The sequence below is a fragment of the Bubalus bubalis genome, chromosome 3 (assembly GCF_019923935.1).
Source record: "Bubalus bubalis isolate 160015118507 breed Murrah chromosome 3, NDDB_SH_1, whole genome shotgun sequence".
NCBI classification, from domain to species: Eukaryota; Metazoa; Chordata; class Mammalia; order Artiodactyla; family Bovidae; genus Bubalus; species Bubalus bubalis.
The window spans coordinates 40,007,394-40,021,429 of NC_059159.1; the positions used below are offsets into that span (position 1 = coordinate 40,007,394).

The following is a 14,036-nucleotide window of genomic DNA, read 5'->3' on the forward strand; positions in this document are numbered from 1 at the left end:
ATGCAGCTTGTCTCATGTAGGGAGGATACCATTAACAGAGGCAGATCTGCCACCCACACCCCAATAGGAAGGGGCCAGAGGGTTAAGACAGCTGTGATTCACCGCAGGACCTTACTTGTGGTGTGTGCATTAGTGCCGCGCTTGTCCTAAAGCCCTGGCCCTGGGGGCCCCTCTGGAGTCCTATAGAAAGCATGCAGGCCTGTGGTTAGGTCCCGAGTCCTTGAAGACAGTAGGAAAGGGGCCACTGCAGAAAGGCTGGCCCTTCCCTCCACCAAGTGCCTTGTCCAGTCACCTGGATCCAACACCTTAGCTTAAAATAAACTGTTTCAGCAGCTTCAGCAGCCAGGTGAGCATTCCAGGGCCTTTCCCCTCAGCCCGGGGCCGTGTGCCCTTACCTCTGAGCCTGGCTTCCATACGTCTCCGTGGTGTCAGACAGAGTCCCCCTCCTGCCCCTGAGCAGAGCAGGGCAGCACAGAAGAAGACGCATAACAGCCACTCATGTATTTAGCACTTTCTGAGCCCAGGCAACCTGCTGGATATTTGAGATGCATTATCTCTCTCAAACAGCTTTGAGCCGGGGCTCAGAGACATTGAGTAACTTGCCTAAGGACACACAGCTAGAAAGTGTCCATCAGCACTTGAATTTAGACCTCCAACTATGAAGCCCAGGCTCTTCACCAAGCTGCTCTATGACCTCAACTTGCCTCTTCCCAACATGGACCTGTTTTTCCTTCTGTACTTACCTTCTTGCCACCAGTGTATGCTCCACTTCTCCTCTGTTCTCCCACCTCTCTTCCCAGTGTGAACATAATCTCCATCTCTCTCACCCTTACCAAGTCTTCCCACCTGACCATTTGCCAGTTCCCACCCACCCCTCTCTAGGAAACTTAAGGCCAGTGCGTGCGCGCACACACAAGTACACAGTGGGGGAGGTGTGGTGGGGTGGGGCAAGCTGGCTGCCATTCACTCTGAACAGGCATCTGCGCCTTGCCAGCTGATTGGTAACGGGTCCGCATTGCCTTCACGAAGAAGAAAACACAGCTGTTGGGACCAGACGTGTGGAATGGTGTGGCTGCTGCGGGGTGGGTTTGCCCGATGATGTGAGCATTTCGCCTTGTGACGCGTAGACCCCTCAGCTGGCGCAGACCAACCGTAGCACTGAGTCTGGACACTGGGATCAAAAGAGACTGAGGGCCAGGCCTGTGCTGGAAGCAGTGGGGTCCTGCTGCAGCAGAGATGGGGAGCAAGTGACCCGCTGACCAAGTGGAGGCCCTGGGACAGGATACCCGGGGCTTGTCAGGATCCATGTCTGGCACAAGGACCCAGACATTTTCTCCTTGTCCACTTTGTCATTCAGCGCCTGCCAGGTTCTTCCCTCCTTTCCCCTCTGACCTGTGACCCTCTCTCACAGTCCGGTACCCATCCGTCCTGATTCAGCTGGGCTGGGAGTATCTGTTTCCCCCTCATCGTGAGCAGCTGCCTTGGACTTCAGAGAGATTGTGCATCCTCAAAGCCAGCTTCCCTCCCCTAGGAATGTGAATAACCCCTTTCCTCTGTCCCCCCAGCTCCAGAGGATTCCCTGTGTCTGAACTTTCATTGGCAGACCTCTTCTCAGGCTGACCCACCCTCGGCCACTGTAGAATCATCCTTCCAGGATGACCGACCCACCCTTCGGTCTCCTGTGAGGATGAGTCGTGTATCACTGGAGGTTCTCAGTTTGTGACAACACTGTAGTCTAAGTCAGTTTCTTGTAGCCAATCATGCTGGCTTGGCTTATTAAAGATGATAATTAACCCATTGCTAATTGACCTCAGCAGCCAGCGGGGCAGGCCTGTGTTTTACCAGCCATGTTCGTGGATTTATAGGCTATGTTAAAATTTCTTAATAATCTCAGCAAGACTTCACTTTTCTGTCTGCATCTTATTTGCTCTAAGGACATTCTGTGAAATTAACAAGCTATAAAGTTTGATTGAAGGTTTCAACAAATGTGAAAGTAATTGGCTCCATTTAGAGAAACAAGAAAAATAACCTGTAAACTTGAGTTTGTAGGGGAAAACCCGTGTGATTTTTCTCTGTAACCAGAGGAGCAGTAGCAAGCAAGACTTTTTAAAACCAGAAAAGAAGAAAAAATAGAACTGGCTGATAGAGCAAGTTTAAATTCTGACCGCCCCAAACCAAAAGTTTAGAAAAAGACGTTTTGCAAAATGTAGCCAGCCGCTCCAGTGTCTGTGCCTTCCAGGAGGCCTGTCTGGAGAAAACGGGGGCCCAATAAAGATGCAGCGAGTCCCTCATTCCGTGGAGCTTGCATCCAGAGGCCTGGTTCAGCTCTCTGGCCCCTCCTCCCCTTCCCTAGCTGCTGTTAAGTCTCACAACTTAACATGCATCTGTGGTACCTGCTGCTCAGTTCCCCGTCGCTCCCTCTCCCTCCACCGCCTTCCATAAGACAGCTTAGATCTGTTTTTCTGTTTCTTCAAGGCATCTCTGCACAGGCTGTGCTGATGCTCTGCTGTGTGGCCATGGAGACCCACCGGTTTTCAGAGAACACCATTCGTTCTCTGCTCATCCACCACCCCACCCAAGATATGCCCCAGACTGCCTTCCCTCTTCTCTCTTTACCCTGGCGGTTTCTTCCTGCTTTCCTCTAGACCTCACCTTCCTCTGGGCACCAGCCTCCACTCACCACATGCACGCTCACGTTATCTCTCTCGAAGGGACTGAGCCCAGGACAGGCTAGGCTCCCATATCGCCAGCCACATCTCACTTTCAGTTTTCCTTTCTGCTGGGTTCTTTGCGTGTGGACCTAACCCGGGTGATAGCTGGAGCCCTGAAGCTCGAGGTTTCAGTTCCCACCGGCAGGGCACGCTGCCCCAGACGGCCTTCAGGGGAGGGGAAGGGGCTTTCTCTGGGTGCCCTTCTTTAAGCCCTTCCCTGACCCAGAGCCCCAGTTTCCTTTCCTTCTTTCTTTTTAAATTTTATTTATTTTTGGTTGTGCTGGGTCTTCGTTGCCGTGCAGGCGTCTCTCTAGTTGCGGCTAGCAGGGGCTACTCTTCTTGTGGTGTGTAGGCTTCTCCTGGCGGTGGCTTCTCTTGAGAGCCCCAGTCTCCTTTCAGAGCTGACTGGAGTGAGACATGAGAGGCATTTTGTTCAGTAACTTTGGAGTTCCTCGTAGTCTCCTGCACCATGAGTCCCTCCAGGAGGACGATGACTGCCCCAGGAAGGTGCAGGTCTCAGGTTCCCCAGGTCTTAGGTTCCCCAGGTGTTCCCTGGCCACCAGGCCTTTTCCTTACCTCCATCACTGGTCCAGCCCCACCTGTTTACAGCCCAGATCTTTCTCCTCTAGAGAATCTAGAATTTGCCCAGAGCTACAATGTACATACCACTTACATTCTCTGTTTTTCATTGATACAGAATGGAAAAATGTACTCACGAACAGAGCTATTGTGGGGATTATGTCATAGACTGCATCTGGGCTCCTTCCTTTCTGAGCGGGGAGCCCAACTTTAACCCCTCTGCTACCAGGAAATCCTCCTTGGCCAGACAAAGCTCGCCTTGGAGTTGGCTCTTTGTGGGTGGTTTAAAGGGCTTCATCTGTTGTGACAGCCCTTTTTATACACATTTAAACTTTTCTTGCCCAACTCAAGTGCTGGAGGCTTTGTATAGGAGGAACCTACCCTGCGGGGCTGGTCCCTCCCATCTGAAAGCAGAAGGCTTCAGCAGACAGGCCAGTGGGCTGGAGACCGAAGGTGTTTCTGGGCCCCCGGACAAGCCCTGGACTTTCTGCCTCTCAGAGTTCCCAACTCCTTGATCACTCCAGCCCCACTCCTTACCCCCGCAGTGCACTCTGAAACCTAAGGAGACTGTACAGCCGTGGCTTTCCTTCCCCATAGTTGGATCACGAAGGCAAGAACACCCTTCCAAAAGGCTGGGTGACTTTTCTCTCTCCAAACTTGCAGAATTCTTTTTCATACCCCACTTAGAGACCCCATTGGATCAGAGCTCCTTTGAGAATCATCCAGGAGTTCCTTGCCCTCTGGGAGGAACTGATGGCCACAGCAGACAGAAGCCCCCGGAAGCCAGGTTCCTTCCAAACAGAGTGAAAACTAAAATGGGGGTGGGTGGTGGAGCAGGGGCTGGGGAAGGCAGGCGACACTGCTTCTGTGTGTGTGTCCACGTAGATGACAGCTCCCCGCGATCCTCTAAGGATGTGCCGTGGGCCGGCTCAGGATGTCTGCGTCCCTGGAAATCCCCGTCTCCAGGAGCCCCACGTCCACACATGCGGCCTTCCTCCCTCTTGGCCAGGAACTCGGCGTGCCCTCCGGCCCATGCCCTAACAGCAGGAATTGTCCGGCTCGCCTGTCAGCACACACACCCCCAGGCACACTCTCGTCTCCTGGGCACATTTCAGCTGCACACTCAGCAGGAACGCCAGTGTACCCCTCACCCCAGGGTGATGCCAGGGACCACCGTCAGGTTTTTCCTCTGTCCTTCTCTCACTCCTTCACCCCACCTCCTCTCCGTTCGGTGACAACAGCCTCACACCGAAAAGGAAAGTCCTGGCTCCGTTACATAATTCTCCATAGTGCAAGCAGTAGCTGGGGCAGAAGGTCAGAGGTCACAGTGGGGTCAGGTGGCTGACACACACTGTAACGACAAGGTGGTTAAAATTAGACCACAGAGAGGAAACTGGCAGTCTTGTGGAAATGCAGAAGTTTCCTCTGCAAGTGAGAGGCTGGGGATGCAGGGAGGCCGCTGTGCGTGCTGGCTGCCAGGCTATTACTCATTTCAGCTCTGTTCTTTAATGCCTCTTAGCCCCTGCTTCTGTATTTCTAGCCTTCCTCATCCCATGTGTGAAGACACGCGATGGAACCCACGGTGACCCGCTCTGGCCCGGCATGCACTTCTTCCCTCTTTGGAAGCACAGGACTGGGCACCCCAAGCTCACGACAGCTGTCCTTCCCTCAGCCGTTCCCGGGTGGCTGAGCACCTTTCAGGCCAGCCTCCCAGGTGGTCGAGGTATTCAGCCTGCGATTCAGGCCTCAGTTGCTGCCCAGGCCGTTGGTGGGGCCAGCAGAGGCGCTGTCAGTCCTGAGCCGTGTGCCTCCGTCCTGGGCCTCCATCCAGGCTGAGATGTGGCCAACGATGGAGGCGCACGGCTCAGGGCTGACAGTCGTGTGCGGTCAGCCTCCCTCAGCCACCCGGCTGCCAGAGTGGTGCTCGTCTCCACCGGCTCCTGGCGGACTTGGATCCTGCCTGCCTCATCTTTCCCTCTGGTACAGCCAGGCTTCCCTGCACCTCTCAGCCCTTCCCATGTGCCTCCCTAGTGCCCCGCTTGTCCCCGGCGCCCCTTGCCAGGGAAATGCGAGATGTAATCTCTGCCACCAGGGGGTCGGGCGTTATTACCCAGGCAAGGGGGATAACGAAGACACCTGTGCACCACTGAGCAAACAATCTGAGACAGTCTCCAGGTCAGTTACCACGCTGTGCGGAGCAGCCAGGGCAGTCCATGTCACACGATAGGATGGGAGGCATGATGTTGGTGGCAGGTTGGGGGCCGGAGTCATGGTCATGGAGGGGCTGCCGCCCTGCAGCATATTTGGCCACCGCAGTGTTTCCTTGTGGGAATGGCCTTCACTACTTGTGAGCTCCAGATCCAAGGGGGGCCCCTCTCCTTCCTTGGTGAGTGCCCTCCCAGAAGGGAGAAGAGGACCCCAGAGGCCAGGGAGGAAGACAGGGCACGAGGAGGTGCAAAGCAGGTGGGTTTGCAGGTTTCGCAGGAGAAGGACCCCAGGCAGGGTGACTGGAAACTTTATCTCAGCCACTTACAAATGTGATGATTGCTCAAGACACTGATTTCATTTCAGCTAAATCAGCCCCAGCTTCTCTGACAGCACTGGCTTGTGTGCTGATGTGGCCACATGGGAGCGGGACAGCCCAAACCCCTGGAGGAACAGAGCTCGGTGGAACACCCTGCTTCCACCTGCTTTGCCTGTCTCCCTTCTCCTGACAAGTTTCCTGCTGGACCCCCGTCTCTTGAGCACAAGAAGCTCTTAGGTGGGGCAGGAACCTGTCAGGGGAAACCTGAAATGAAACAGCCAAGACAGCCCTCATCCTTCATTTCTCACTCAGGCCGGAAGTTCTCCCCTCAGGAGTCTGGCGAGAGTGGAGCTGGGAGCAGAATGGAGAGTGGCAGTGAGAGTACCAGGACTCCGAGTTCTGTGACCATCAGCGTCTTACCCTCCACCCTTCCTTCTATCCAGCTAGATACCATATCAGGACTTAAGTCAAAGAGAGGCAAAACCCCAGAGGACAACGGTCATTGGTGCTGGGGGTGTCCGCTACCCTAGAGATGACCTGAGGGGAGAGGGTGGTGACTCAAGGATCTTGGCCTTTGGCCTCATCTCACATACACACGCTCCGGCTCACTCTCCCCGTGCACCCCCACCATGCAGATGACACATTTCTCGGGTGCCCCTAAGTCTCCAGTCAATGTCTCTCATCTTCTCTTTTAGAAAGTGCTGTTTTTCTTCTCTCTCTCTCGCCCTGTAGGTTATTGCAGCCGACTGCAAAAGGGTCACAGTGCTGAAGTATTTTCTGGAAGCCCTTTGTGGACAAGAAGAGCCTCTGCTGGCATTCAAGGGTGGAAAATATGTGTCAGTGGCACCCGTCCCAGACACCATGGGAAAGGAAATGGGAAGCCAAGAGGGAAAACAACTGGAAGATGAGGTACAATGCGGGAAGAGCCCGCTGTGGCCAAGGGACGGCTCCCCCCAGCCCCGCGCTGCCCAGGGTTCAGCGTTGACCCCTGGCTATTTATAACCACTCAGAGCAGTGGCGATGCCGACGTGACCAGCCGGCTGGCTCCTCAGGAGTGCACTCTGCTGGTGCCCCTTCCTGCCAGTCCCACCCCAGTGCCTCCATCTCGCTCTGCTACGAGTTCCAGATGCTTCTTTTTAATGTTGCATTGGAGAAGGGAGGGAAGAAAGAGTTTAATAATGTGCAGCTCTGGCGGCTTAGGGAAGGGGGTCGGGGGGGTGGGGAGTGTTAGGGTTCAGGCTGAGGATCAAGTTTATGGATGTGTGGAGCCCAGTGCAGCACAGGCCCGAACTGCAGCCTCCAGCGCACGTACAGGAAGAGCTGACATTGCTGGCCCCGTGTGGAAAATCACCCCCTCCCTGGCTCCCTCCCGCCCTCCCTCCTGCACATCCTGATGTGATTAAGGAATTCTCCTCTTGTTTGTTTGCCCTTGGTTGTTCCTGTAGCCCTTGCCTCACTCACTCCAGACAGTGTATGTGAGCGTGTATGTGTGTGCACCAGCCCGAGTGCCCACCCCCCAGGCCCCGCTGGTGTTGGCCTCACTGTGCTTGTAGGTTTCTTCCTGGGGGCGACTGTTACTGCGGCTATGTGTGCAGGGGCTTGTGTGTCAGCTGAAGCTGAACACTGCTGCCAGTGCCCCGCCGTCTGTGGGTGGTGAGTCGGTGTGAGCTGGGACACTGTGGGTGCGTGTATGTGTTTACTGCTGCTGCCCGCTGCCCTGCTGTGTGTGTGGGTGTGGATGACTGTCTGCTGGGGGTGCACACAGAGCCCACCTTGCCTGATGCTCATCTCTACCCTCCTCTTTGCCCCCCACCCCGCCAGTGTTAGAGGCAGAGGGGGCTTAGGTGGGAAGGAACGTGGGACTCAAGGAGGGGACGGAAGCAACTGCAGCCAGAGGCCAGGTCAGCCGTCGGCCAGCACAGTCATTTGGCCTGCGGCGGTCTCCAGCGCCCGGTGGAGCAGGGCGGGGTTCGGGGATGAAATCAGCAGCAGGCCCGGGAAGCCAGATGTCAGCTGGATGCTGTCGCTGGTGATCTGAGGCAGTGATAGAGTGGCCACCTTTGCTTCAGAGTCTTCAGAGCAGCACAGTCTTGGATCGGCTTCATTGGAATAGCTGGAGAACCCCACCCCACCCCTGATGACACAGGGCTCCGCTTCCAGGCGAGAGGTAGTTCCAGGGATGAAGCTGAGCCCATGATTCCAGGCCCTCCAGATGAAACCTGGGCAGGGAGTAACGGGAAAGAATGAGCTGTCAGTATGGGAGGAGCCAGTGAGCTTGCTAAAGCCACCGGGGTGTCCGGGCTCTGGGCAGGGCAGAGCAGTGCCACCCAAGCCCTGGGCACCATGGAGGGAAGCCTGGCGGGGTAGCGCCCCAGTGGGCTCTCAGCCGTGTTTTAAGGCTGAGGCAGGCAGTAGGTGAGTAAGGTAGCTCTCCAGGGTACTGCAGGAGATGTCCCCTGGCCCAAGAGCCTGCAGGACCAGATCCAGGGTGGCAGGCAAGCCCAGAGGGCGGGGCTCCGCCCCTCACAAGGAGCAGTCCAGCTCCTGGCCCTAGATCTCTGCTGTGCCACACTGTCTCCCTCCTTCCAAGGCTTCTTGCCCAGACAAAGGTTGTGACCCACGCTGTGCTGCCCACTTCTTCCTTTTCCCACGAGCCTCCTGGGTTCCTTTGTGTTAGTGGCCCCTGGGAAACCCTGCTTACCCTGGTCTGTGTAATTTCACAACCCTGCACTTCCTCGTTTGGTATGAGAGCTGAGCCAACCTCAGACAAGCCTCGCTGACCCTCTTTTGACCTCAGTCAGGCTCGGCGCGAGCCCCATGATAACCCTGTGTATCGCTGATCAGAGCAGGCAGGGGCAGTGTCTCCCACAGGCCGGCCAGGGACCTGACTCCACTCACCCCGTCCAGGTTAACCCCTAAGACAGGAAGTAAATGTGCAGAGAGAGCCTTCCTCCTTCCCAAGCCCTGGGCCACTCTGGAAGCCGGTGACACTGCAGGAGCCTGCAGGCTGTCAGATGAGTAGTGACTGCAGACAGCACCCCAGACCCCTGAGACCTCGTAGGTTAGTGGCAGTTCTGAGATCTCGTCTAGTGGCCCCATCCTGAGATCTCGTCCCTCTCCACCCTGTAAAACTGAGCCACTTAAGGTGATCGACAGAGGAAGAGGGGAGCTGTTTATTCAGACATCTTTCTTCATGAGCAGAACAGAGTCCGTCTCCTTAAGGATGCTGCTGAGACACCTAACCCCCCCCCCCCCCACCTCTCGATTCTCCTAAGACAAGGCACTGCCTGCCCACTGACACGCTCTGCTAACCACTTTCTGCAAAGTATGTCCATCGGAATGCCATCGCAACGGGCAGTTGGAGGAAAGGGTCGCCTGTGTTGAGCAGGATCCCTGTGGGCCTGCGGGAGCACAGCTGGGCTGCTGAAGCCGACCTTGAGCTCCATCTAGGTCCAGGGCCGCACCTGCACCGCTGCGGGTCGTTGGTAGGAGCGCAGACTTTGGAATCAGACTCACTAAGCTTTGAATCCCTGGTCTGCCGCTTGCTTACCTCGTGACCCTGAGCAAATTGTGTAACTCGCTAGACCTCTATTTGTTCATTTATTAACTAGCGGTGATGAAAGCATCCATTCACAGGCTTTTGTATTAAATGAGTTATTAATACGTGAAAAATGCTTAGCTGGGTACCTGGCTTCATAGTAAGCACTCAGTAAGTGACAGCTGTTACTGTCATAATCATCATCATTATTATCATCCAGTTATCACTCAGACCCAGGAATCTTCTGCTCAACCACCCCCTGTTACCATGCTAACACTGTCCCTTCCAAGGGAGCTCTCTCGGGCAGCTGCATGTTCTCCACTGACCAAGGCCAAGAGTGAGGGAGTGAGAAGTGGAGCCCAGGACCACCCGGGAAGTAGTGGCTTCTAAGAGCGAGGCTGCGAGCAGGGAGGTGCCATCCCTGGGGAAGGCGCCTCCAGCCTGGCAGGAGACTCCTTAAGCCAGCCCGCCTTCTCCCGGTCTGTCCCAGCCCCCGGAGGGCAGCTGTGCAAGGTCGTGTCATGTGAATTCCCGTCATGGGGCCCCTAGCCCTCACACCGCCAGCCTGTGGTCTTAAAGAGAAACCAGGGCAAGGTCTGCTGAGCTGCAGCATCTGCTCCCTGACGCCGTCTGGGGCGAGGGCGAGTCCACGCCCAGCTCCCAGCTGTTGGCCAGAGTGATTCCTATCAGATCGTTAGCATGAATTACACTTCAGTTGGGTGGTTTAACTTTCTTTTGTTGTTTCCCCCTTTGGTGAATTTCAAAATGAAAATAGGCCCAAAGTTTGACGTTTGGAGTATGTGCAAAGAAGAAAGGTCTGTGGCTGTAGGCATGGAAGTAGATACAGTGTGGATCTGTGAGTGTGCAAGAGGAGGACCCTGGAGTGCACAGGAGAGCCAGGGGAAAATGTGACACTTCCCTGAGCCGAGGGGAGCACACAGCGTTGGGCCCTATGCAGGGAATGGTCAGAGAAGCCCGAGTTGAGATGCGGGAGGGACCAAAGGGTGGATCTGGTCAGTGCTGTGGGCTCACGGTGTCCTCTCTCTCCTGACGTGCGCCCCCACCAAAGGAGGAGGACGTGGTGATTGAAGACTTTGAGGAAGACTCGGAGGCCGAAGGCAGCGGGGGAGAGGACGACATCAGGGAGCTTCGGGCCAAGAAGCTGGCTCTGGCCAGAAAGATAGCGGAGCAGCAGCGTCGCCAGGAGAAGATCCAGGTGGGGCCTGGCCATGCACGCGGTTCTGGTATGGGTGGTGGTCTGCTCAGGGCGCAGGGGAGATGGGAGCAGGGGTGAGCAGGACCCTGTCGCTGGGACCTCACTGGTTCCACCACCTATGTTCTTCCTCCGCCGCTTAATTCTGGTTTGGCGCCTGCAGTCCCCCTCCTCCTGGGATCCAAGGCAGAGTCAGGTTCTTCCGCAAGAATCTGCTGAAAGCTCCTCCCCCTGTGATGATCTGTGATGCCGCACAGACCCGACCTTTCACACAGTTTCGGGGGTTTCCCAGTTCCCCTGAGCCTCGTGCAGACACTCCTGGAGAAACCTAGGTTCTCTATTGAGAACACCTGTTCTCGGGGGTGAGCTGCTGTCATGGCCACAGTCTGGCTGCATGTATTCCCACTGTAATAGCCGAGCCCCTCTGGATAGGACACGCTAAACCCTTTAGAGAGAAACTCTCCATCTCCACACCAGGATTCTCACATTAGCGGGCCTCTCGTGGACCCGTATGTCCCTGCCCGAAAACTTTTCCTTATGGTTCTCCCAGGTCCAGCTCTTGTGCTGTAAGCTCACTTCCTCTTATCTATTCCTCTTATCTGTCAGGGCAGACGGGGAAGGGCCAGCCACACTCCTGCTTTAAGACTAGCTGCACACGTGGGGAAGTGCCAGTCCTCTTCAGGGATGTCTGTCTTCAGCCCTCTCTTCACCCACCTCTGGCCTTTGGGATGGAGCGTAGTGCGTGTGGTCAGGCTGACCCAATCAGGCTGGGCTCCACCGCTCACCAACCGTGTGTCTTCGGGCACATGGTTGAACTTCTCCGGACCAGTTTCCTCATTTGCACAGTGAAAGTAGTGACAGCACCTCCCTCGTGGAATGGCTGTGAGGCCTGCAGGAGCTGGTGCACATAAGGCCCCAGCACAGCGTGTGGCACGCGGGGTGTGCTCGCGGCACACCGAGGGCTGACAGCAGACTGATGGCCCACCGGACAGAGCCCTGCCCTGGGAAGAGCCCTGTCTGTTGGGATCCGTGGGCCTTTAGACATGTGTGTACCAGTCGACCAGTTGGAATTAAGCGTGTGGTACCTCTACAGCATCACCGTCACGGTGGTATGGCTGCTGCCTCCCTCTTTTCGTGATCTCTGTAAACCTCTGTCCTGGCCCTCAGAGCTTCGTCCTCAGGATGCCTGTCTTCCTGATCTGAAGCTCTTTTCTTCCTCATCAGTCGTCCCAAAAGTTGTCTCCATACTACCACCTCCATTTCTTGACTCTCACCCCAACAGTCATAGCGTCTATTGTATCAGAGGTCCCCAAGTACCTGTCTTTGTTGCTTCTTCGTCACGCTTGAGTTCCCTGTGGCTTTGGGCCCTGAAGCCACCTCTCTCCAGCTCACAAGGACCTTTGTATTCTGTCTGTTGACCACACCAACCTCCTGGGCTTCTAGACCATCGTTCTTTACTTGCTCTCCTCCTCCCTTTCTCTTACTTCTTAGTCTTAGCATGCAGAGTTGACACTCAGCAGATATTTTTGTTCAGTGGGTTCATGAATGATACCAAAAAGAGCATCATCATTTTTTTTTTTTTTTTTTAAATTTTTAAAAATATCTATTATTACTTTTTGGCTGTGCTGGGTCTTCGTTGCTGAGTTTGGGCTTTCTCTAGTTGTGGTGAGTGGGGACTACTCTCTTCACTGTGGTGCTCAGGCTTCTCTTTGCAGTAACTTCTCTTGTTGCAGAACACAGGCTCTAGGGCAAGGCTCAGTAGTTTTGGTTCATAGGCTTAGTTGCCCCGCAGCACGTGAGATCTTCCTGAATCAGGGATCAAACCCATGTCCCCTGCTTTGGCAGGTGGATTCTTAACCACTAAACTATCAAGGAAGTCTGAGAGCATCATCTTAAAGTTCCTCACTGGCTTTTAAGCCCTCATGTCTGCTTTTTTTAGTTTGTAGTTTTATTTATTTATATTTGGCTGTACTGGGTATTCACTGCTACACAGGTCTTTCCTCGTCGCAGCGAGTTGGGGCTACTCCCTAGTTGTGATGCGTGGATTTCTCATTGTTGCGGAGCACGGGCTCTGGGGCGTGCGGGCGTCAGTAGTGGTGGCACGAGGGCTTAGTAGCTGCGGCTCCCAGGCTGTAGAGCACAGACTCAGTAGTTGTGGCATACGGGCGTAACTGCTCCACAGTATGTGGGATCTTCCCAGCCCAGGGATTGAACCCGTGTCCCCTGCATTAGCAGACAAATTCTTTACCACTGAGCCACCAGGAAAGCCCCCTCGTGTCTGATTTCTTATCAGATCCTGTCTGTTCACTCATTCATGCCCTCCTCTCCTCTCCATTCCCATCGCCACAGCTGTTGCTTTAGCCCAGGGATTGACTAGACTGGAGCCAGCAACCCTGCACTGCACAAGTCTGACGGGGTCCTATTTACCTTGGAGTCTATGAATGGCAGCTCCTGGAGTTGTGGGACCGGGTCTGTGAGCCAGGCTCACTGCCTGCAGTGCATCATTATACATAGTTTCACCGTTCCCTTCCCAAAAGAGCCATTCCCCTGCCCAGGAATCATCAGCACCTTTGCTTGGCTAATAAAGCTGAATTCCTTACTGTGGCATCTGAGGCTGTTACCAGTCTGTTTTCCCAGCCTCTTCTCCCATTCCCCGTGAGCCCTCACAAGCTGTGGGCTGTTGGGCAAATGCTTTGACTTCCTCGAGCCCGTTTCCTCACCTGTCAGACGAAAGTAGTGACAGCACCTCCCTCAGAAAACAGTGCACGCGAAGTGCCCGTGCATCCAGACACTCCGGCCCCGCTGCCTGGACAGCACCAACCCTCCTTCCTCCCACCGTCCCCAGAGCGCTTCCCTTCCCCATGCTACGTCTTGCTGCTCCCTCAAGCCCAAGTACCCTTTTTTCTGCTCTACATTTCCTGTTACCTGTTGAAATTCTATTCTTCCCTCAGTCCCCAGACGAAACCCCATCTCCCCAGTGAAGCCTTCCCCGACTCCCCCTAGGAGGAATTCACCTCTCTGCTCGGTGCTCCTGTGGCACTGATTTATACTTCACTTGTGAAATGTATATCGCGTCTCAGATTACACTTATTGCTGGGCTTGTTCCCCGGCTGCACCGCAAACTCCTTGGAATCAGGTCCTGCATCTTCCGCTCAGTGTGGTAAGCAGTGCTGAGCACCTACCAGGCTGGTTACAAGGGGACATGGGGGCGAACCAAGGAAGTCCCGCCCCAGAGTGTCCACTGGCGCGGAGGTCAGTGACGTGTGGTGGGCGCTAGCCCTGTTACCAAAGGGGAGCGCCGGCCGCTGGAAGAGCACGTGCCGAGGGGACCTGGCCTTGTCCCGAGCGCCATGGGCAGCCCGGCCTCACGGGTGACAAGCGGTATCTGGCAGTGGTCCCGTGCGGGACTTGACTTCCGGGGCCCGTGGCCGCTCCTGCCTGGGGAACCCGTCCGCCCGTTGGCTCCCTCAG

At 55.4% G+C, this 14,036-nt stretch overlaps 1 protein-coding gene across 8 annotated transcripts in view; it reads left to right on the forward strand.

Annotated features, from left to right (window-relative positions):
* Positions 1-14,036, forward strand: part of SMG6 (SMG6 nonsense mediated mRNA decay factor) — a 201,532-nt gene that overhangs the window by 172,706 nt on the left and 14,790 nt on the right. For 7 of the 8 annotated variants that reach the window (XM_044939451.1, XM_025280858.2, XM_044939452.1 and 4 more), the window contains 2 exons: positions 6,547-6,723; positions 10,422-10,568. In XM_044939451.1, coding sequence (XP_044795386.1) covers positions 6,547-6,723; positions 10,422-10,568 — 324 coding nt within the window. Of the gene's footprint in view, positions 1-6,546; positions 6,724-10,421; positions 10,569-12,914; positions 13,070-14,036 lie in introns of those variants that run through there. The other variant, XM_044939453.2, reaches the window with a different exon arrangement.